The sequence below is a fragment of the Anabrus simplex genome, chromosome 6, assembly GCF_040414725.1.
Source record: "Anabrus simplex isolate iqAnaSimp1 chromosome 6, ASM4041472v1, whole genome shotgun sequence".
In the NCBI taxonomy this organism is placed as follows: Eukaryota; Metazoa; Arthropoda; class Insecta; order Orthoptera; family Tettigoniidae; genus Anabrus; species Anabrus simplex.
The window spans coordinates 180,666,304-180,691,160 of record NC_090270.1 but is presented as its reverse complement, the minus strand read 5'-3'; the positions used below and the strand labels follow the sequence as shown (position 1 = coordinate 180,691,160).

Here is a 24,857-nt window from a genome sequence, read left to right as displayed (position 1 = left end):
AGATATTACGGACCTGAAAATCGGTGTTTGGGATCTCCTTTAAAAATAAAGAAACACGTATTTTTTTGTTTCTGGAAAATCCAATTAAGGGAGGGGGTGAAAAGGGGGTAATATTTTAAAATGAGTGTATCTATATCTCAAAACTTTTAAAGGTTATAGATGTGAAAATTGGTATTTAGAATCTCCTTTAAAAATAAAGCAACACGTATATTTTGTTTTCGGAAAATCCAATTAATGGCGGTTAAACAGGAGTGACAAATTGGGGTGAATTTTTGAAAGACTATATCTACAGAATATCTTGGAAACGTAAAATGTTACAGACGTAAAAAGTGGGTGTTTGGAATCTCCTGTAAATGTAAAGAAACATAGGTGATTTGTTTTTGGAAACTCCACTTAAGGGGAACTCAAAAGGGGTGAAATTTTGAAATGAGAATTTTTACAGTATATCTAAAAAACTCAACATGTTACAGAAGTGAAAAATGGTATTTTTTTATCTCTATTAAACATAAAGAAACGTGTACTTTTAGTTTTCGGAAATATCACCTGGGTGGAGTGGAGTGGCTGAAAATGGTGTTGAATTCTTTTAATTAGGCTACTGATATATCAAAAATGAAGATTTTACAGACGTGAAATTTGATATTTTCAATCTGCTTTAAAAGTAAAAATACACGTATTCTATTAAAATCCAATGAAGCGGGAGGGGGTGGGGTGAAAGAATTGAAAAATAAATCGGCTTAATTGTATGAGAATACATACATCTAATAAAAACTAAAGTTATTACAGATGTGAAAATTCGTATTTGGATCTCCTTTAAAAACAAAGAAAAACGCGGTTTGGGCGGGAAACCATCTTGGAGGGCGAGTGTAAAGCAGTTGAATTCCTTCCATGAGGACACATAAATCAAAAACTGAAGAAGTTAGAGTCGTGATAATTGGTATTTAGAAGATCCTTTACTATTAAAGAAACAAGTATTTTTTTCGGGAAAGTTCATTTAGGGGGGGGGGGTAGTGTGAAATGAAGTGAAAAAAGTAAATTACTTTTATGGAGATACTTATATCTCAAAACTGAAGGTAAGAGACGTGAACATTGGTGTTTGGAATCTCCCTTAAACATAAAGAAACAAGCCTTCTTTTCATTTCTTTTTGTGGGGGGGAGGGGGGTTGGCGGTAAATAAACTTAACGGCGGTGGGGTGTAGAAGGAGGTGAGACCAATTGATTTTACTGTTATTAATGTACTTACAAGGATCCTCCGTTGCTCAGGCGGCACCGCGCCGGCCTCTCAAAGCTGGGTTCCGTGGTTCAAATCCCGGTCACTCCATGTGACATTCGTGCTGGACAAAACGGAGGCGGGACAGGTTTTTCTCCGGATACTCCGGTTTTCCCTGTCATCAGCCATTCCAGCAACACATAATAATAATAATAATAATAATAATAATAACAATAATAATAATAATAATGTTCCGGACCGTCGTCAAATGTGCGGACCGCGCTGGCAACGGCTCCTGGACGGGTAATGACTAAGAATGCAGTCCGGCCGCGGGTTCAGTGCCGCCATATCACCCAATATGACACCACGCCGGATCTCCTGAAGGATTTTATCCATATTAAAAATGATTAAAGGAAAAGATGGCAAAGATTTACGGACCCAAGTGACCAGGAGGAATACCTGAGCCTAGCCCGGGAAGTACGAAATCGATTGCTGGAAAGGAATATTGAAAAATGGGAGGAAACGTGTTGTAAAATAATAGAAAACGAGTCAGATCGCGAATTTCGGCGGATTATATATCTAAAACAATAAGCATTCAATTATAAATTTCAGTATAATACCGTAGCGAAGCACGGGTATCTTGCTAGTAGAGAAATAAAGAGACTAAGAAGGAGGTGCAGACTGGAAAGAAATAGAGTTAGAAATGGCTGTGGAAGTAAGGAGAAATTGAAGGAACTTACTAGAAAATTGAATCTAGCAAAGAAGGCAGCTAAGGATAACATGATGGCAAGCATAATTGGCAGTCATACAAATTTTAGTGAAAAATGGAAGGGTATGTATAGGTATTTTAAGGCAGAAACAGGTTCCAAGGAGGACATTCCAGGAATAATTAATGAACAAGGGGAGTGTGTATGTGAGGATCTTCAAAAGGCAGAAGTATTCAGTCAGCAGTATGTAAAGATTGTTGGTTACAAGGATAATGTCGAGATAGAGGAAGAGACTAAGGCCAAAGAAGTAATAAAATTTACATATGATAACAATGACATTTACAATAAGATACAAAAGTTGAAAACTAGAAAAGCGGCCGGAATTGATCAGATTTCTGGGGATATACTAAAGACAATGGGTTGGGATATAGTACCATATCTGAAGTACTTATTTGATTATTGTTTGACCGAAAGAGCTATACCAGATGAATGGAGAGTTGCTATAGTAGCTCCTGTGTATAAAGGAAAGGGTGATAGACATAAAGCTGAAAATTACAGGCCAGTAAGTTTGACATGCATTGTATGTAAGCTTTGGGAAGGCATTCTTTCTGATTATATTAGACATGTTTGTGAAATTAATAACTGGTTCGATAGAAGGCAATTCGGTTTTAGGAAAGGTTATTCCACTGAAGCTCAACTTGTAGGATTCCAGCAAGATATAGCAGATATCTTGGATTCTGGAGGTCAAATGGACTGTATCGCGATTGACATGTCTAAAGCATTTGATAGGGTGGATCATGGGACACTACTGGCAAAAATGAGTGCAATTGGACTAGACAAAAGAGTGACTGAATGGGTTGCTATATTTCTAGAAAATAGATCTCAGAGAGTTAGAGTAGGTGAAGCTTTGTCTGACCCTGTAATAGTTGAGAGGGGAGTTCCTCAGGGCAGTGTTATCGGACCTTTATGTTTTCTTATATATATAAATGATATGAGTAAAGGAGTGGAATCGGAGGTAAGGCTTTTTGCGGATGATGTTATTCTCTATAGAGTGATAAATAAGTTACAAGATTGTGAGCAACTGCAACGTGACCTCGAAAATATTGTGAGATGGACAGCAGGCAATGGTATGTTGATAAACGGGGCTAAAAGTCAGGTTGTGAGTTTCACAAATAGGAAAAGTCCTCTCACTTTTAATTACTGCGTTGATGGGGTGAAAGTTCCTTTTGGGGATCATTGTAAGTATCTAGGTGTTAATATAAGGAAAGATCTTCACTGGAGTAATCACATAAATGGGATTGTAAATAAAGGGTACCGATCTCTGCACATGGTTATGAGGGTGTTTAGGGGTTGTACTAAGGATGTAAAGGAGAGTGCATATAAGTCTCTGGTAAGACCCCAACTAGAGTATGGTTCCAGTGTATGGGACCCTCACCAGGATTACCTGATTCAAGAACTGGAAAAAATCCAAAGAAAAGCAGCTCGATTTGTTCTGGGTGATTTCCGACAAAAGAGTAGCGTTACAAAAATGTTGTAATGTTTGGGTTGGGAAGAATTGAGAGAAAGAAGAAGAGCTGCTCGACTAAGTGGTATGTTCCGAGCTGTCAGCGGAGAGATGGCGTGGAATGACATTAGTAGACGAATAGGTTTGAATGGCGTCTATAAAAGTAGGAAAGATCACAATATGAAGATAAAGTTGGAATTCAAGAGGACAAACTGGGGCAAATATTCATTTATAGGAAGGGGAGTTAGGGATTGGAATAACTTACCAAGGGAGATGTTCAATAAATTTCCAATTTCTTTGAAATCATTTCGGATAAGGCTAGGAAAGCAACAGATAGGGAATCTGCCACCTGGGCGACTGCCCTAAATGCAGATCAGTATTGATTGATGATGATTGATTGATTGATGATGAAAAGATAGAATTCTAAGTTAAATTAATTTCTTGAGTTACACCAGCTTCGCTACTGTTTAATGAAATGGCGTATGGCTTTTAGTGCCGGGAGTGTCTGAGGACATGTTCGGCTCGCCAGGTGCAGGTCTTTCGATTTTACTCCCGTAGGCGACCTGCCCACCTACTTTTTCATCATCATCATCATCATCATCATCATCTGTTTACCCTCCAGGTTCGGTTTTTCCCTCGGACTTAGCGAGGGATCCCACCTCTACCGCCTCAAGGGCAGTGTCCTGGAGCTTCAGACTCTTGGTCGGGAGATACAACTGGGGAGTATAACCAGTACCTCGCCCAGGCGGCCTCACCTGCTATGCTGAACAGGGGCCTTGTGGAGGGATGGGAAGATTGGAAGGGATAGGCAAGGAAGAGGGAAGGAATCGGCCGTGGCCTTAAGTTAGGTACCATCCCAGCATTCGCCTGGAGGAGAAGTGGGGAAACCACGGAAAACCACTTCCAGGATGGCTGAGGTGGGAATCGAACCCACCTCTACTCAGTTGACCTCCCGAGGCTGAGTGGACCCCGTTCCAGCCCTCGTACCACTTTTCAAATTTCGTGGCAGAGTCGGGAATCGAACCCGGGCCTCCGCGGGTGGCAGCTAATCACGCTAACCACTACACCACAGAGGCGGACCGCACCTACTTTTTAATGTTTAAAAATAACTCGTTGAAGGCGTTCGATCCAAGGAACATATTTACCATTACAAAGGAATAGTGAATTCGGTATAATCTTACGTAATTCTTTATCATAGACGTAAATAACCAAGAATTTACTTTCTCAAGTTTTAGAACAAAACTTTTATATCAAAATAAAAGACAACCTTAAGTCCAGGGACTCTTTCTTGTACCAGATGCAATCCATGAAATGTGGTTGTTCTTTTTTTTTTTTTTGCTAGGGGCTTTACGTCGCACCGACACAGATAGGTCTTATGGCGACGATGGGATAGGAAAGGCCTAGGAGTTGGAAGGAAGCGGCCGTGGCCTTAATTAAGGTACAGCCCCAGCATTTGCCTGGTGTGAAAATGGGAAACCACGGAAAACCATTTTCAGGGCTGCCGATAGTGGGATTCGAACGTACTATCTCCCGGATGCAAGCTCACAGCCGCGCTGTGGTTGTTCTATGCACTGCACAGCTGCACACAAGCGAACGGGCGCGCGCAGTCATCCTGTGTAGAAAGTCGCACAAATTTAAAAAAGCGCATTATGGATTTTACACGCATAATAAAAAGTTAAGCATATACCAGATTATGTTGTCTTTCAGTGGAAGTGATATCATATTGTTTAATGTGAAAATCAGAGTAGAACACACAAAGAAAACGTAGGCTACACTTCTCGGTAACTTTGGAGCCAGCATGAAAAGAAAAACGCTCAGCATATGACTAAACCAAACAAACTGAGGAACCTCTTCTGTTAGAACATCATAAATTAAAGATAGTTTTCAATGCAATCACATGAGTCAATCAGGCGTTGGTCCTCCACGAACCCTGAGGCACTCTTGAATGCGAAGGGCATGCTCAGTACTAAATCATTGAGCATTTCTTGTAGCAAACAGTCCCACTCCTCGACGGTAGAATATTTTAGGGCCTGAATCGTTAGTGGTGGATGTTGACGGTTGGAATTGCTCTTTTAATAAAAGTCCACGCATGCTCATGCTCTATGCAGTTCATATCCGGGAAGACGCTGGCCAGTCCATTCTGTCGATCCCGCGTCCCACTAGGTATCCATTCATAGCTGTTGCATAACATTGAAGATCTTTCCATGAAATTTTGCATGGTAATACACACACCGCCGGCCCCGTGGTGTAGGGGTAGCGTGCCTGCCTCTTACCCGGAGGCCCCGGGTTCGATTCCCGGCCAGGTCAGGGATTTTTACCTGGACCTGAGGGCTGGTTCGAGGTCCACTCAGCCTACGTGATTAGAATTGAGGAGCTATCTGACGGTGACATAGCGGCCCCGGTCTAGAAAGCCAAGAACAACGGCCGAGAGGATTCGTCGTGCTGACTACAGGACACCTCGTAATCTGCAGGCCTTCGGGCTGAGTAGCGGTCGCTTGGTAGGCCAAGGCCCTTCAAGGGCTGTAGTGCCATGGGGTTTGGTTTGATTTGGTTTTAATACACACACACACACACACACTTACTTACTTACTTACTTTTATTATTGATATATATATAAACCTCCTGGCAAGATTTAACTAAATACATTATCATAAACACTGGTGGAAGTAGAGCAAGGCTCAGTAAACATTAAGCATCAGCTTGTATTATTGTTAATTCTTCTGTTCACCTCCCAATTGTTTTATTTTCCATGATTTTGTATTTAATGCAAAATTACATTACGTTTTGTTTACAGCTAATTTATTTTCATTTGTATCATTAACATATTTTTTACTTGTTTTGTTATGTATGTATGTATGTATGTATGTATGTATGTATGTATGTATGTTTCGTATAGTGCTCTATAGTTTGTGAACCTGAATCCTTGAGTGTTGCCGATAAGATACAGTCAGTACTCACAGAAAAATTGTAAGTGATAGGTACCCTACACCTTTATGGGTTAAAATAGCTTTTCAGTTAGTTTTTTTTTTTTTTCGTTATTGAATATACTTTCCCTCTTTAATCTGGTAAAAAATGAATTTCCTTTACTAGTGTAAAATATATGTTTCTAAATGTCCATGTATGCCACTTTCTACGTCCCATTCTGTCGTATGTTTGTTGCTGATGTTCCATAACATGAAATTCTTTGAATGAAATTTTGCAAGGTAATATTTGATTAGCCGGCTCCGCGGTCTAGGCGGTAATGAGCCTGACTCCCAGCAGGAATATCCGGGTTTAATTCCTGGCCAGGTCAGCGAATTTTATCTGGTTCTGCTAGTTGCTTTACGTCGCACCGACACAGATAGGTCTTATGGCGGCGATGGGATAGGAAAGGCCAAGGAATGGGAAGGAAGTGGCCTTAATTAAGGTACAGCCCCAGCATTTGCCTGGTGTGAAAATGGGAAACCACGGAAAACCATCTTCAGAGCTGCCGTCAGTGGGATTCGAACCCACGGATGCGAGCTCACAGCTGCGCGCTCCTAACCGCACGGCTATCTGGTTCTAAGGGTTAATTCAACGTTCACTCAGCCTACATGATAACAACCGAAGAGCTATCTGAAAGTGATATAGCGACCCCGGTCAAGAAAGCCAAGAATAACGGCCGAGAGGATTCAATACGCTGACCGCATGTAGCCTCTGGATTTGAAGGTCTTATTTAAGTGTAATTTGTAGCTACTGCGCAAAGAAAATAATAATAATAATAATAATAATAATAATAATAATAATAATAATAATAATAACTTCAGCTTAGAAAAAGTGTACCTCCCACCCCTCCTTAAATCCATGGCAACCATTGAATTCGGGTGATTAAACCACTCAGCAGATTAGAAAGATAACGGCCTATCATTTGATTCTTCTTATTGGGGACTTAAAGGTAGGATTACGCTCTAACTACTTAACGTTTAACTTAATCGTCTTGTTGCTTACCATGTTTACAAAATTGTTTCCAAATTACGTTCGTTAATGATATTTGGTATCACTCAGAATTCTAGGTTCATGAAATATAAAACACGCATATATATCTTATTTGCTGAAAGGTGTTAATATAATCATATTATTATTATTGTTATTATTATTATTATTATTATATTAATTTATTTATTTGTGTTTTACTATTTTATTTTCTCTTAATTTTTAGTTTCGTTTTGTTTCTATTCTTATTACAGGGTGTCAGGAGGGAGGAATGGAGTTTCTGGTCGATGGATTCAGTCTTACAAAAACAGCTAAGAAGAAGATAGACACGAAACTTAACAAAATCAATATTCATTTACGCGGTAAGAGATTTTATATTGAAGAAAAGTACTGTATTTTGATTTCTCATATGTTCTAATATCCTTTAATTTTAAACAAAGGGGTTTGCTATTGGAGTAAATAACTATTTGACTGAGGAATGGATTGCCGGCCCTGGTCATCCGTATGAGCCACCTATCTATGAAAAGATAGGTGATTTAAGATGTACCGATACCGGTGCGCTTCATTGCACTCCTCTGTCAGACATTATTTAAAAAGAGTTTTGTAATGATTTCGAATAAAAGTATTTACATTTTGTTAATGATTTATTAGTTTTAGGTTTTAATATAATATTAGTTGATTGTAATTTTTATGGAAGTTTTGCCAGGAATCTCGGCTCGTATCGTATCCTGACAGAGCTAACACAGAGATTTATTGAAGTACAGCATACGGGTGGTTGCCCGTCCGTGTACTAACCACGCCAGGTATGGCATATGCTGTATATATTGCGCTAATTTATTTGCGAATAAATTTAATTGCAGATGTTGGGTTTTAATTTTTGCAGCATTTAGTTTTTTTAACGTTGCGCATGCCTCGATTCTAGTTGGTTCGAGTGCTTTTAGAAGGCTTAGGATTTTAAGGGACCTTTATGGGGACTTGGCGAGTATTTGTAGTAGTAGTGTAAACAGGTGGGGGGGGGGTCTGGTTTGGTCTTATATTAGTATGTGGTGGTGATTGGGGTTGGGGGTGGTCTTTACTGGGTTGTGAGGATATTTAGCAGTAGTAATTGTAGTAGACTGAGTGATCTTCATTTGGAGGTTGAGGGGGAGTGGTTAGAGGGACTGTGTTCGAGGGGGGAGTGATTTTAAGATTTGTGGGGGGGGGGGGGGGAGTGGGATGTATGTTTGTGTGGGTGAGGTGGTGGTGTTGTCTGTAGTGCTTCTTAATTATTTGTTTAAGACATGAGTGGCCGGGGAACGACGCGACATGGCTGCCTTGGCAGTTGGCACACACCGCCTGGTCCCGAGGTACCTCCCAAACAGAGTGATGGTGAGAACCGCCGCATCTGTTGCAGCGGGTGGGTTCTGAGCAGTTATCTGCAGAATGATAGAGTTTGAGGCAATTGAAACACTGTGCGACGAGGGTGGGACGTGGTGGATTACGGGTTCGATTCTCTTTGCTGATTTTTTTGTGTTTGACTTGGGGACAGGGATTTTACACCTGCTCCCAGTCTGTGTACTTGTGTCTTGTGTCGTCGGATTTAAGGCTGATTTCGGAGATAGTTCAGCCTCTATCCAGACTGCTGTTGGTGTTGTTTGGCTGATTGAAGGCGGGGGAGGGTTAGAGGGAGGGAGGGGCGAGGTGGGAGGTGGCGTTGGTAGTAGTGGGGGTGGTGTTAGGTCGGTTTGGATTTCTGATTCTATGGTGATAGGTATGTCTTTTATGGCTTCGTAACGGATTTTGATTGCTTTGGTCTTTGATTGGATTTTTGTATGTTTTAGTGGGAGCGGTTTAAGTAGGTACCGGCTTCTGTGGCTGGGGGTGAGGAGGGAGTGGATGTAGGTGAGCGGTCGCGTTGATTTGATATATTTAATACTGGATTAATTTGGATCGGGGTGAGGATACCCGTGTGCTGTAGCTTATTGAGGGTGTTGGGAATAGATCTGTTTCTTATGGGAGGAACGATTAAGTGGCTATTGTGAGTTTCTTCAATGATGGCTATATGTTGGCTGATTATGGAATGGATTGCTTGGATAATGGTTTGGCGGGTGAGTGGGTTCTGGGTTCGTGAGTGGTAGTATGAGGAAATTGCATTTGTCGGCTGTTGAAAAGGGGTACTTCGTTTGGTGTAGAGGAAGGGATGTTCGACGCTATGTTATTTTTCTTCTTCTTTTTCTTATTTCTTCTTCTATATCTTTGGTTACTGTTGTTTGGTGGGTTGAAGTGGGGGGGGGGGTAGTTGGACTAGGGGTGTTATCGGTTGGGTTGGTAGTTTGGTGGTGTTTATAGGAAGCTTGGGTTTTGGCCAGGGTTTCTATGAATTTTGGGTTGTCTGTTAGGTGATACGGTATGATATATATATTGCTATTTGCTTTACGTCCCACCGACACAGATAGGTCTTATGGCGACGATGGGATAGGAAAGGCCTAGGATTGGGAAGGAAACGGCCGTGGCCTTTATTAAGCTACAGCCCCAGCATTTGCCAGGTGTGAAAATGGGAAACCACGGAAAACCATCTTCAGGGCTGCCGACACTGGGGTTCGAACCCACTATCTCCCGGATGCAAGCTCACAGCCGTGCGCTCCTAACCAAGAGAGAGAGAGAAAATGCTTCGGATGTTCTTCGATACTGTGGATAAGGTGGGTTATGGGGTACAGGACGGAAGCGGTTAACTGTCTAAACTGAATTAAATTATCCTGTGTGTGCTCTCGTGGTCCGGCAATAACAAAATAATTATTGACGTCACGAGGTTGGGTATGGTTGAATGCGATGGTGAGTGTTTGGGTAAAGTCTGAATATGGGCCCCAGCTACTCGGTCCATCGGGGTTGTCCATATTTCTGGGTGGGTGGTGGTTGAGGGTTTGTGAGGGAGTGAATTACTTGGTTGGGTTTGGGACGAAGCACTGGGAACAGTCAAACTCCTAGGAGGACCGGCTTCGATTTTTATTTGGCGCTACTTAGTGAGGAACTGTTGGGCCAGGTTTAGTTATCGGATCTCACCGTGACAAACCCGAGCAAGTTATCTCACTATACAAGAGCTAGACAAATTGCTGTCTTCTGGCCATGCCTGAGTATCAAGCAGAATACGGATGCACCGTAGGATTTTAGCCCTCCAACCAGAATTGGGTCTTGGGTGCTATTTCTTAATCAAGTGTTATCTAAAGTTGCATTGCTGAGTGAGGGTGAGAACCTGTTGAAACGGAATCAGAACTGGTCAGAATGTGACCTGCGCCCTTTTTAGGGGTGACTAATTTAGGATAACCTTGGGACGCTTATAGCGAAGACCAAGGGTATCGTAGTTTCCCAACGTGGTGATAAGGGCGTAGAGCTTATGGATTAGTCCAGAATATAATATCCGGGACGTCTTCTTTATTCTGCTGCTATTCTCATCAGTCTTCAGGGACTGATGGATGTTCCTATTCCGTTCGTACCAGTGTGCACCAGAGATGAGACACAGCACACGATTTTTGTGCGCTGCACCTTATCTAGGTTGGTTTCGGCTGCCACTGCCCAGACCAGACTCTAGAATTGGTCTGAGAGAGATCTTGTACAACGTGAGCCTGTTTTCTAGATTAAGGCCTTAATCGGCTTTCATGAGAGGTGTAATTTTAGATAAGTGTCTATTCGCTTGGGCAGAAATCGAATTTATATGCACCTTAAAGGTGAGTCATCTGTCTATGGTAACTCCTAGGTATTTGGTAGCATTTTTCCACTGGATCACTTTGCCAAAGAAGATCTTTTTTTTTTTTTTTGCTACGGGCTTTACGTCGCGCCGACACAGATAGGTCTTATGGCGACGATGGGATAGGAAAGGCCTAGGAGTTGGAAGGAAGCGGCCGTGGCCTTAATTAAGGTACAGCCCCAGCATTTGCCTGGTGTGAAAATGGGAAAACCACGGAAAACCATTTTCAGGGCTGCCGATAGTGGGATTCGAACCTACTATCTCCCGGATGCAAGCCAAAGAAGATCAATGGGAAGGATTCTATCCTGGTACGTTTAGAGAATAAGGTAGCATTACTGTTATTTACATTAATTTTGATTCTCCATTTTCGAAGCCATGGTCCAAAGGTGGAGAGAGAGGGATGTAATTTTGTACCGTAATGTTGACAGCGATGTGGCTAGAGGTTGGGAACTAAGTGTCTTGGCTGTCGGTCTTCGTTCTCAGTGATGTGCTCTCGATGAGCGCTGGGTTGAGAATGCTGGATTGCCGACCTCATTGACGCAATCGGTTAGTTGGTTAGTTCTTGTCTTTCTACTCAATTGGAGCGCCGTTGTCACCAAACACGTCTGACAAGTTGTGAGCCCGTGTTTTGTCAACATCCGTGAATATATTTCGAAGGTAATATAAGACGTTTAGAAATTCCACCCGTTATTGTGCACAACTAATTTCCAAAAATGATACTTCGAGAATGAAGAACTGCTTTTGGTTTCTTATCCTATCGTCGCCATAAGATCTATCTGTGTCGATGCGAGGTAAAGCCAGTTGTAAAGAAATAATAATCTGACAACTCCGTGTCGTCGGCTTCCGTAAATATAAAACGCCTGTGGTAAAATTTACCGATACCATATCTAAAAAGGCTGTTACAATAAAGAGGCGTTGAAAATGAAATGGCGTATGGCTTTTAGTGCCGAAAGTGTCCGAAGACAAGTTCAGCTCGCTAGATGCAGGTCTTTCGATTTGACGCCGGGAGGCGACCTGCGTGTCTTGATGAGGACGAAATGATGATGAAGACGACACATACACCCAGTCCCCGTGCCAGCGAAATTGACCAATTATGGTTACAATTCACGACCCTGCCGGGAATCGAATCCGCGACCCCTGTGACCAAAGGCTAGCACGCTAACTATTTAGCCATGGAGCCGAACAATGAGGCGTTAATAGTTGTTTATGCCATAATGGAGTGAAGGATTACTTATCAGTCGAGGAAGATTTTGTGCCTGAGTGAAAGCGAGGGCTGGCAATAGAGCTCGAGACTGGTCAATTCTCCTGACGTCACGAATTGCATATAATATTGTTCCACTTGTGCATTCTAAGTTATAAGCCTTCCTGGAGAGCATGATCATTAAGGCGTCAAGTCTATATGATCTGACACCGTGGTTAGCCGGTTCGAGTCCTGTTAGTGGAAAAAATGTTCACTATCAGAATGTTGGCCGGCAGGGTAGGAGAGCAGGTGGTAGGCCACAATTTCTAATCACTAGATTGAGCGCTAAAAGCCTGGATACAATTCCAAACCTCCCTGCAGTGTTAATATGGAGTGAGGATATATAACGCCGTTGAGAGTGATTCGTCTGTCGGATGGGGACATTAATCCTTGATCGTTATTACTTACTAACTGTAGAGGTAAGTTAACTTGCCTCCCGTCGTCAATAGCAGCCAAAAATACAACGTTAAGACAGACTTACTTCCCTAGAAACAATGGGTGAGTTTTTAATGTTATTGTCAAATTCACAGATGGATATGTTCGATGAGTGCAAGAAAAAAAATTACCGATGAGTTTCTGATTGTCTTAGACTGTACGAAGATACTGCTGAGGGACGTTGGTGCCGAGTGAAGTTAGATACACATCATAATCTTCATTTACTATTTTGAACCTACATTAAGCACATCATTTGAATTATTTGTGTGCATATTTCTTCTTTTCGCATTTTTGAAACCAAATTAAATCATTTTCACTTTTTGAAGTTTCGGATTCTGATGATGAACCATTTAGTAACTTTCAGATGAAAATGAACACCTTTAGTACTGTGCACTATACTTCAGCTGTTTTAGCGAGGGGCTGCTCAGTTTGGGTCACGTAGATGTCAGCTTGCATTCGGGAGATAGTGGGTTCCAACCTCACCGTCGGTAGCCCTGAAGATGGTTTTCACACCAGGCAAATGTTGGGATTATTTCCCACTCCTAGCCCTACCTTATCCTATCGTCGCCGTAAGAGCTATCTGCGCGAAGCAAAGCGAATTGTAATGCGACGAAAACATAAAATGAGTCCGCGAATGCATTGGAATTCAGTGCATTTAATTCTAGAATTACCGAGCTCGATAGCTGCAGTCGCTTAAGTGCGGTCAGTATCCAGTAATGGGGAGATAGCGGGTTCGAGCCCCACTGTCGGCAGCCCTGAAGATGGTTTTCCGTGGTTTCCCATTTTCACACCAGGTAAATGCCGGGTTGTACCTCAATTAAGGCCACGGCCGCTTCCTTCCACTTCCTAGGCATTTCCTATCCATCGTCGCCATAAGACATATCTGTGTCGGTGCGACGTAAAGCAAATAGCAAAAAAAGAAAAAAAAATCTAGAATCACCAATGAGTTTGAAGACAGGGTGCTATTTCACCTGTTATTTTTCCGCTTATTTTAAGAATACACTGATTCCACCGATGAAGTCACCAGTGACTTTACAAACTCATCCAATGCAATAACTCTATAATTTAGAAAAACAGTTAATATTGTTAAAATAAGAACAGTTGAGACCATCTGTTTAAAATTCATATGGCAATCGAAATATTTTTTAATTCCCTGAAAAATAGGTGTGATCAGTGGCTATTGCACATGTAAGTTTGTTGTTCTCATAAATGTTGCTTCTTTCTTTCAGCTCTGTTTGCCGCTGTGGAACACGGTCATGCAGATAGAGCCAGAACTATCCTAGAATCTACTGACGTTGATGTAAACAGGTAAGGAAAATATAACTTTAATCAGTTATCATATTTATATAAAGTATCGTATTAGTTTACTGGTATGGGTTCGGCTAAATAAAGCTTTATAGGCAACTTGATGTTTTAATGGTGTATAGACCTAGGTGACGCACAGGCTGATTCAGAATTATTTGATAAGATAAGCAGCTATGTGGGAAACGATACGGAAAGGAACGTGATTGTAGCAGGTGGTCTTAATTTACCAAATGTCAATTGGGAAGGTGTGGCAAACGACAGGAAGCATGACCTACCAGTGACAAATGGGTTAGTATAGAAAAGATGAAAGTGATGGAACCAACTAAAGGGAAGAATATTCTGGACGTGGTGCTGGTAAAACCAGATGAGCTGTATAGAGAAAATGAAGTAATAAATGGTATTAGTGATCATGAAGCTGTATTTGTCATAGTAAAAAACAAATGTAAGGCCGTAAAAATAGGGCTGTTAGGCAGTACCATGTGGCTGATAAAACAGGCATGAGGGAGTTTCTAAAAAGTAATTATGATCAGTGGAAAACGGTAAATAAAAATGTAAACGGACTGTGGGATGGGTTTAAAGCAATTGTTGAGGAATGTGAAAACAGGTGTACGTACCTTTGAAGGTGGTATGGAATGGTAAAGACCCCACTATATTATAACAGAGAAGTAAAGAGACTAAGAAGGAAACGCAGGTTGGAAAGAAATAGATTTAGAAATGGTTGTGGTGTAAGGAGAAATTGAAGGAACTTACTAGGAAAATGAATCTAGCGAAGAAGATAGCTAAGGATAACATGATGGCAAACATAATTGGAAGCCATACAAATTTTAATGAAAAATGGAAGGGTATGTATAGGTACTTCAAGGCAGAAACAGGTTCCAAGAAGGACATTCCAAGAATCATTAATGAACAAGGGGAGTGTGTATGCGAGGATCTAGAGAAGGCAGAAGTATTCAGTCAGCAGTATGTAAAGATTGTTGGTTAGAAGGAAAATGTCCAGATAGAATAACGAAGTATTGAAATTTATCTACGATAACAAAGATATTTACAATAAGATACAAAAGTTGAAAACTAGAAAATCAGCTGGAATTAATATTTCCTGAGATACACTAAAGACAGTGGGTTGGGATATACGAAGGTCGATCAAATATAAACGGGATTTTTGTTCCTGAACATCAACAGTTAGTAGAACTGGCCCCGCACTTCTGCTATGCTTAGGCGGGACCGTTACAAGTTGGGAAAGCGTGCTGTTAGATATTTCCCGCGACTTGCAGATTCATAGAGCCCTGCATCCCAGAGAAACGACCAAGCAAAGCTCACAGAAGGAAGAAGTGAAGGGAACTGCCTACCTGCCTTACATTCACAACACCACAGATTGAATTGCCAAGGTCCTCCGCAGACACAATATAAAAACCGTGTTTGGCACCGTCACTAAAATTGCTTACAGTCTGGGTAAAACCAAGGACAAATTGTCCCCACTTTTACATCATGGGGTATACAAAATTCCCTGAACTTGCGGTAAGGTATACATTGGCCAAACATGCCGGTCCATTGGTACTCGTATCAAGGAACATGAACGAAATATTCGTCTCAACCAGCCAGACAAATTAGCAATAGCTGAGCACGCTCTATCGTCGCGTCATGACGTGTTCCAAGATGTTCGAGCTCTTACCCACACTAGCCACTACAGGTCCAGGATTATACTGGAAGCTGTGGGATTACGTAGAAATCCTAACAATTTCAACAGGGACACTGGCTATCAATTAAGTAATACGTGGTTGCCAGCCATTAAGGATTTACGTAGGTAGTTCCCTTAACTGTCCCTTCACTATCGTTATTTCGTTTCGGTGTTTTCCAAATTCCTACGTACCTCATCGCCAGATGTTTCATTCCAGGCTTGTGTCAATGTAATACTTTCATATGTGCGTACACCTGTTATGTTATGTGACCCTCTCAAACTGATTCTGATGGTTCCGTCAGCTTCCGTTTCGAACGATGGCTCTGTACTACGTCCAGGGGCCATCTGGTGACGAATGAACTTACCACTTCCACTTCTATTATAACGTCTAAATTCAAACCCCATTGTTTGAAAAACCTTTCTCGTGGACAGTCGATATTTTCTTCTGAAGACGCAGAGCAAAGTTCTCTGCGAAACTATTTTCTTGACACAACATAAGCCCAAAAGCCTATATTATGTCTATTATTTATCATGTTTATATACTAAAATTATACACTTATACTAACTGCGTGTTTTCTCACATGCCTGCGTACTACCCTTGAAAGTCCGAACTTTGCTGATGCTTTACCTTACAGTAATTAAGGACACAACCGCTTCCTTTGCCCAGTCCAAGCCCTCATCGTCGTTTAAAACCTGTGTGTTAGTGCAAGAAAGGTCCACACTTGGTGTATTCTTCAACACGAATGGAGTGTCGTGACGTGCCTTGCTCTTCTCATTTTGACGTAAAATACTTCTATAGTTTCGGAACCAATAAATTATTATTATTATTGTTATTATTATTACCAGGCAACACATAAGTCTACGGGGACAGTGTTCAGTATCTCATTATAAAGAGGAAGGACTAATGTACCCAGCACCAAAAGTCTGACCGCGATATGACGTCATCGGGTATTGCAATAGTGGTGCCATCTTAAGGTACTAAAATCGGCGTGCCGCGTAACTCTAGACTACGGCTTGGTAGCACGTCATGTCAAGTGTCATTTGATTCCTCTGAGTGAGTTCTACAAGAATACCAGTGAAACTGTTATTTCTTTCGCAAAATGTTGCGGCATATAGACAGTAAATTAAATGGCTTCAGAAGGATCGAAAACGCGTTCATGAATTAGAAGGGTTCGTCACAATATCAAAAATCCCCAAAACAAGGCCAAGCGTCAAAAGACTTAATCGGGAGCGTCTTCAAAGTCAAGGCGGCAAAGCGTCATGAGTTGAGTTGCGCGCTACTGAAGTATCAGCGGAGCACGTCTACTCCCCCAGGGGTGGAACATTATTTTGAACTCATTAATGTACATTCTGATCTCCCTGGTGATGATGAATAAGCTACGGTGCGTTCATCGAAGCTCCGGCGACAATACTTATCACGTGGTACATTATTCTGCGACAAAATTTGTAGCCGTAACCCTGATACAACCCCGTTCGATTTTTTTTTTTCTGGCTGAATGGCTCACACGGTTGAGGCGCTGGCCTTCTGACCCCAACTTGGCAGGTTCGATCCTCGCTGTGGTATTTGAAGGTGCTCATATACGTCAGCCTCATGTTGGTAGATTTACTGGCACGTAAAACAACTCCTGCGGGACTAAATTCCGGCACCTCGGCGTCTCCAAAAACTGTAAAAGTAGTTGGCGGGACATAAAGCAAATAAAATTATTACTATTATTATTATTATTATTATTATTATTATTATTATTATTATTATTATTATTATTATTATTTCTCTGTTAGGGCCTTGCAGGGACCACGAGACAATTTCACTGCTTCATCCTTTGTTGTTCCGTCTTCCTCCTCCTCCGATACTCCTTCATATGTAGGGACTCCCCAGAACCCTAGGTCCCGATGCATTGCGTAATGCAATGGTGGATTCCTCTTCCAAGCTACCACCTGGGGTAGTGCTTTCTTTCAGTGGACTTCAACCTTCTCCAATTGAAATTGTACATAGTACAGGGTAAGAAATAAATTCCAAGATAAGATCGGATTGTTAGTCCAAATTTTTTTTTTTTTTTTTTTTTTTTTTTTTTTTTTTTTTTTTTTTTTTTGTATCATGGTGTACTCCACTAGGTTCTTCCTCTCTCTCCACCGTTGGGAATCGGAAATTCCTCTTCCGGCTCTGAGACCATCGACCAGGTTTCACCAGTAACACTAGGCAGGGGCACTTATGGGGTGCTACTATCCGGAGCCAGATGGACCCCCTCCTCCTTTCTCATCACTTGCAAGATGAGGCCCTGGGCTTGGGATCGGCAGTGGTGGAGTTATTTTTATTATTATTATTATTATTATTATTATTATTATTATTATTATTATTATTATTATTATTATTTTATTGTCTTTTTTTAAATAGGAGTATCTTTTTTATACATAATATTCACACTGTACACATTGACAATTTCAGATTATGGGTACATTCATATTGCCCATCTACATCCTTGAAATATAGTGTCGAACATCCTGTGCCTAAATCTGACGATGAATATACTGTAACCTCAAAAGTAACATCTGATCCTCTCTTTCTTCTTGTTGTTTGTTTTATGTTGCACTGACACGAACAGGTCTTACACCATCATATAGGAATAGGGTAAGACTCAGAAGGAAAGTGATAGGATTGGGAAGGTAGTGGCCTTAAATAAGGTACAGCCCCAGCATTTGTCTGGTGTGAAAATAAGAAACCATCTTCATAGCTGCCAACAGTGGGATAGAAACCCACGAATTCAAGCCGACAGGTACATGACCCAAACTGCATAGCCATCTTGCTGGGACATGCTCACTTCCTCCCCTTTTCTAGTCCTGCCCTGTCCCTTAGTTGGTGCGACATAAAGCGTATAGTGTACAGTGTTCTTTAGTAGTCTACATACCCTTCAGTGTTCTGTTTTTGTACACATATTCTTTGCTTTTGATTTCAGTGTAAACAATGATGGCCTCTCTCCATTGGATGTGGCCGTATTGAACAATGATCGGCAGCTGGCTAAGATGCTAGTTGCATTTGGAGCCCAAGAAGGAAACCAGTGTGAGTATTAAAAAGTTTATATTGGTATTCTCATTATCACCCAGTTATTTGAAAGATATTCCCACTTTGCCCATCTAGTAGCCTAATCATCATTCCATTGTATCCAGTCATTTTGGAAGCATTCCTTAGCTCTAGAACCAATAATAATAATAATAATAATAATGGCGTATGGCCTGTGGAGGGGCCTGGTATGGGTCTTTTTGTCATAGACGGCCTATTAGGCGACCTGCATGTCTGTGAAGATGAGGGCGCTACCTAGGATGATTTCTAATGCTCAATACACCACACACACCCAGCCCCCAAGCCACTGGAATTAACCAATTAAGGTTAAAATCCCCAACCCGGCTGGGAATCTAACCCGGGACCCTCTGGACCAAAGGCCAGCACGCTAACCATTTAGCCATGGAGCCATCTAGAACCGATGAGTTGAGTGGCTTATACATCTTTCTGATCCCAAAGTGTCATGTTCGATTTGATCCTGGCTCAGTCTGGTGGTATTTGAAGGTGCTCTCCTGCTGGGGAAAAATTCTGACACCTCAGCATTTCCAAAAACCACAGAAGTAGTTAATGGGACATAAAACCAATATCATCATCATCATTACCATCATCTCTGAAACTCACAGCTTCTCCAAGTCTCCTTTGTCGAAGTCGATAATTGTGAACTTTTGCATCTAATTGGTCAAGTTCAGTACTTGTTTCGGCCATTTCTCCTATGCCATTGGTTGTAAGAGACATCAGTAAATTACAAGCATGTGAAATGAAGTTTCTATGATCAGCTATGCGGATGATGAAAAAGTACAGAATCAGGAATGATTACATAAGAAGAGACATGCAGGTGAACTAAACAATGGAAGAAAGACTGAGAATGACACAGCTAAAATAGTTTGGCCAGGTAACAAAGTTTAAAGCAGAAGTCCAAATTCCTAAACATCTCATGTCTTCATTACAGTAATTGTTGCCACCTTTTAAACAAAGAGACAACCATTTCCACCAATATAAGTAATTTCAGCCATAGTTTCTCCTTCTACCCCACGCATTACCACACTACAGACCAGAGAAGTTTCACCTGCATTAATCATTATGCACAGTGGGGCTGAGAAAGGATTAATGTTTTTATCAAGAACCACAAAGATTTACAGCTTCTGGTGGCTAATTTGTACAATAATGCTGGGCTGAATGGCTCGGAAGGTAGAATCTTGGCCTTCTTGGATCAAGTTGGCAAGTTCAACCCTGGATGAGACCGGTGGTACTTGTAGGCAATATTCGCCTGTTCATCCATCCTCATTATATTCACCTCTTAATTTCTTCAGCTAATATATTATTTGATAAATGAACCAACCATTGAAATTTCTATCTGGTACTCATCATCATCATCATCATCTGTGGATCATTCCATCAGAGCAGGTCGGATTTGTTGAATGGTCTGCCTACATCTGTTTCCGTCTTTGTAAACTTGTTATCTTGTTATTATCTTCCATTATATGTTCCTTTTTATGCTAGATCTTCTTTAATTTAGTCCAACTACCTCCTTCTGGAATGTCTGACTGGCAGTTTTCTAGAGACCATCCGCTCTGAGTACCTTCTGGGTGCCCACATCTCCTACATTCACTTTACATGGTCAAACAATTTTAGCTGTGCAGTTCTCAGTCTTTCTTCCATTGTTGAGTTCACCTGCATGTCTCTCCTTACGTTATCATTCCTGACTCTGTCCCTTCTAAAAATAATAATAATCATATGGCTGCAGCTACCATGTGCAGACATTTTAATTTGACACAATCTAGCTGTCCGCTCATGAGTTTCAACGTTCTGTTTTACTTCAGACCTACTAGATGGCAAAGTAAACCACATTTCTCTTGGGCAATAAACACTGAATGTGTCAACAGAGATCTTTTACATACCGACATCATATGACATGGAGTGTCAAAGGGATTGTTTCCGCCCTTCAAAAGTCCGACTATCTTTGCCAGGTTTGAACCCACTATCTTGGGATCCGAAGAAGACACTACACCACTGATCCACAGAGGCAGCTTTCTGTCCCTTCTAGTCGTCTGCATGGCTGATCTTAGAAACTTCATTTCACATGCTTGTACTTTACTTATGTCTCTTGTGTTTAATACACAACTCTCTGAACTGTATGTCTTGACTGGCAGAAGGTATGGTCATCTGAACATAGTCTGTTTTGCTTTTAAAGGAAATGACTTGTCCTCAACTACAGGTTCTCTCATACAAAATAAGACCAAATGCATGGTGTTTGTTCTCTGTGCTACAGTAGCTGCCTCAACTGAACTTATGTCACGCTCAGCCACCCTGCTTTAAGCGTGTATACAATCTTTTATGAAATACCCACCGGGCGAGTTGGCTGTGCTGTTAGGAGCGCACGACTGCGAGCTTGCATCCGGGAGATTGTGGGTTCGAACCTCACTGTCGGCAGCCCTGAATTAAGGCCACTGCTGCTTCCTTCCCAATCCTAGGTCTTTCCTATCCCTTCATCGCCATAAGACCTATCTGTGTTAGTACGATGTAAAGCCAGTTGCAAAAAAAAAAAAAAAAAAAAAAAAAAAAAAAAAAAAAAAAAAAAAAGGAAAGAAAAGAAATCTTACCTTATAAAGAGCTGGAAGTATCGTCCTTCCTGGGTTACACAGGCATTGTATCTTGTAACCACATTCTGGTTGACATCTGCTGTATGAGTAGTGGTTGAATCTTGTTGAAACCATCCATACGATTCTTCTTCTTTCATTAACTGATGGAAGGACGGCGTCAAAATGTCATCTTGGTATTGCTCTGCATTTACTTTTGTCTCAAAAAATAGGCCGTATTATTTGTTTTGCGCTATCATAATGAGGGACTTCATCAACACCATTAGGATTTTCTGCACACCAATAGCAAAAGTTATGACTGTTCACACGATCATTAAGATGAAACCAGAACTTTTACACATGAAAATACGGTGTTGCAATGATAATTGTCTCACCATGTTAACAGCTGAGATTCAGATTGGCGACTGATGCTTGGCAGGTCAAACACGTGCAGGCTGCTTGCAAGGTCAAGAACTATGAGTGCGCCTCCCATACTACTGCTTACGTATTGGAAAGTAAAAACGCTGCTTCGACGGTCTTAGTTTATATGAGCGACCGTAGATGTTCCTCACTTGGTAGAAGTTGGTAGAGGAAGTTGGATCCTTTGGACACTCTCAATCAATCAATTTCAGTCACTACTGATCTGCATTTAAGGCAGTCGCCCAGGTGGCAAGATTCCCCATCTGTTGTTTTCCTAGTCTTTTCTTAAATGATTGCAAAGAAATTGGAAATTTATTGAACATCTCCCTTGGTAAGTTATTCCAATCCCTAACTCCCCTTCCTATAAACGAATATTTGCACCAATTTGACCTCTTGAATTCCAACTTTATCTTCATATTGTGATCTTTCCTACTTTTAAAGACACCATCCAAACTTATTCGTTTACTGATGTCCTCCCACGTCAACTCTCCACTGACAACTCAGAACATACCACTTAGCCGAGCAGCTCATCTCCTTTCTCCCAAGTCTTCCCAGCCCAAACTTTGCAACATTTTTGTAACGCTACTCTTTTGTCAGAAAACGCCCAGAACAAATAAGCTGCTTTTCTTTGGATTCTTTCCAGTTCCTGAATCAAGTAATCCTGGTAAGGGTCCCATACACTGGAACCATACTCTAGTTGGGGTCTCACCAGAGAGAAATATGCTTTCTCCTTTACATCCTTACTACAACCCCTAAATACCCTCATAACCATGAACGGAGATCTGTACCCTTTATTTACAATTCCATTTATGTGATTACCCCAATGAAGATCTTTCCTTATATTAATACCTAGGTATTTACAATGATCCCCAAAGGGAACTTTCACCCCATCAATGCAGTAATTAAAACTGAGAGGACTTTTCCTATTTGTGAAACTCACAACCAAACTTTTATCCCCGTTTATCATCATACCATTGCCTGATGTCCATCTCACAACATTATCGAGGTCATTTTGCAGTTGCTCACAATCTTGTAATTTATTACTCTGTACAGAATAACAACATCTGCAAAAAGCCTTATCTCTGATTCAACTTTTTTACACATATCATTGACATATATAAGAAAACATAAAGGTCCAATAATACTGCCTTGAGGAATTCCCCTCTTAATTTTTACAGGGACAGATAAAGCTTCACCTACTCTAATTCTCTGAGTTCTATTTTCTAGAAATATAGCAACCCATTCAGTCACTCTTTTCTCAAGTCCAATTACACTCATTTTTGTCAGTAATCTCCCATGATCTACCCTATCAAATGCCTTAGACAGGTCAGTCGCGATACAGTCCAATTGACCTCCTGAATCCAAGATATCTGCTATAACTTGCTGGAATCCTACAAGTTGGGCTTCAGTGGAATAACCTTTCCTAAACCCAAAATGCCTTCTATCAAACCAGTTATTAATTTTGCAAACATGTCTAATATAATCAGAAAGAATGCTTTCCCAAAGCTTACATAAAATGCATGTCAAACTGACTGGCCTGTAATTTTCATCTTTATGTATATCACCCTTTCCTTTATATACAGGGGCTACTATTGCAACGCTCCATTCATTTGGTAAAGTTCCTTCATGCAAACAATAATCAAATAAGTGCTTCAGACATGGTACTATATCCCAACCCATTGTCTTTAGTATATCCCCAGAAACCTTATCAATTCCAGCTGCTTTTCTAGTTTTCAACTTTTGTATCATACTGTATTTGTCATTGCTGTCATAGGTAAATGTTAATACTTCTTTAGTATCAGTCACCTCCTCTATCTGGACATTATCCTTGTAACCAACAATCTTTACATACTGCTGGCTGAATACTTCTGGCTTTTGAAGATCCTCGCACACACACTCCCCTCGTTCATTAATGATTCCTGGAATGTCCTTCTTGGAACCTGTTTCTGCCTTAAAGTACCTATACATACCCTTCAATTTTTCACTAAAATTAGTATGGCCACCAGTTATGCTTGCCATCATGTTATCCTTAGCTGACTTCTTTGCTAGATTCAATTTCCTAGTAAGTTCCTTCAATTTCTCCTTACTTCTACAGCCATTTCTAACTCTATTTCTTTTCAACCTGCACCTCCTTCTTAGTCTCTTTACTTCCCTGTTATGATATAGTGGTTCTTTACCATTCCTTACCACCTTTAAGTACAAACCTATTTTCACATTCCTCAACAATTGCTTTCAACCCATCCCAGAGTCTGTTTACTTTTTTATTTACTGTTTTCCACTGATCATAGTTACTTATTAAAAACTCCCTCATGCCTGTTTTATCAGCCATATGGTACTGCCTAACAGTCCGAATTTTAATCTCTTCCTTTCTTTCACATTTATTTTTAATTACCACAAAAACAGCTTCGTGATCACTAATACCATCTATTACTTCGGTTTCTCTGTAGAGCTCATCTGATTTTTCCAGCACCACATCCAGAATATTCTTCCCTCCAGTTGGTTCCATCACTTTCTGAATCAGCTGCCCTTCCCATATTAACTTATTTGCCATTTGTTGGTCATGCTTCCTATCGTTCGCATTACCTTCCCAATTGACATTTGGTAAATTGATATCATCTGCTACAATCACGTTCCTTTCCTCATCGTTTCCCATATAGCTGATTATCTTATCAAATAAGTCTGTGTCAGCATCTGCACTACCCTTTCCTGGTCTGTACACTCCAAAGACATCAAGTTGCCTATTATCTTTAGAGATGAGCCTTACCCCTAGAATTTCGTGTTTGTCGTCTTTAACTTTTTCGTAGCTTACAAATTCTTCTTTCATGAGAATGAATACTCCCCCTCCTACCATTCCTATCCTATCTCTATGATGCACCCTCCAGTTCCATGAGAAAATTTCTGCATCCATTATATCATTTCTCAGCCATGATTCAACTCCTATTACAATATCTGGTAAGTATATGTCTATTAAATTATTTAATTCTATTCCTTTCTTTAAAATACTTCTACAGTTGAGCACTAACAATTTTATGTCATCCCTACTTGATTTATAGTTCCCTGT

The 24,857-nt window shown here is 40.9% G+C and overlaps 1 protein-coding gene across 1 annotated transcript in view; it reads left to right on the top strand.

Annotated features, from left to right (window-relative positions):
* wake (wide awake) overlaps positions 1-24,857 on the top strand; it is a 112,689-nt gene that overhangs the window by 2,064 nt on the left and 85,768 nt on the right. The window contains exons 3-5 of the mRNA XM_067149174.2: positions 7,624-7,731; positions 13,995-14,073; positions 18,697-18,800. Coding sequence (XP_067005275.2) covers positions 7,624-7,731; positions 13,995-14,073; positions 18,697-18,800 — 291 coding nt within the window. The remainder of the gene's footprint in view (positions 1-7,623; positions 7,732-13,994; positions 14,074-18,696; positions 18,801-24,857) is intronic.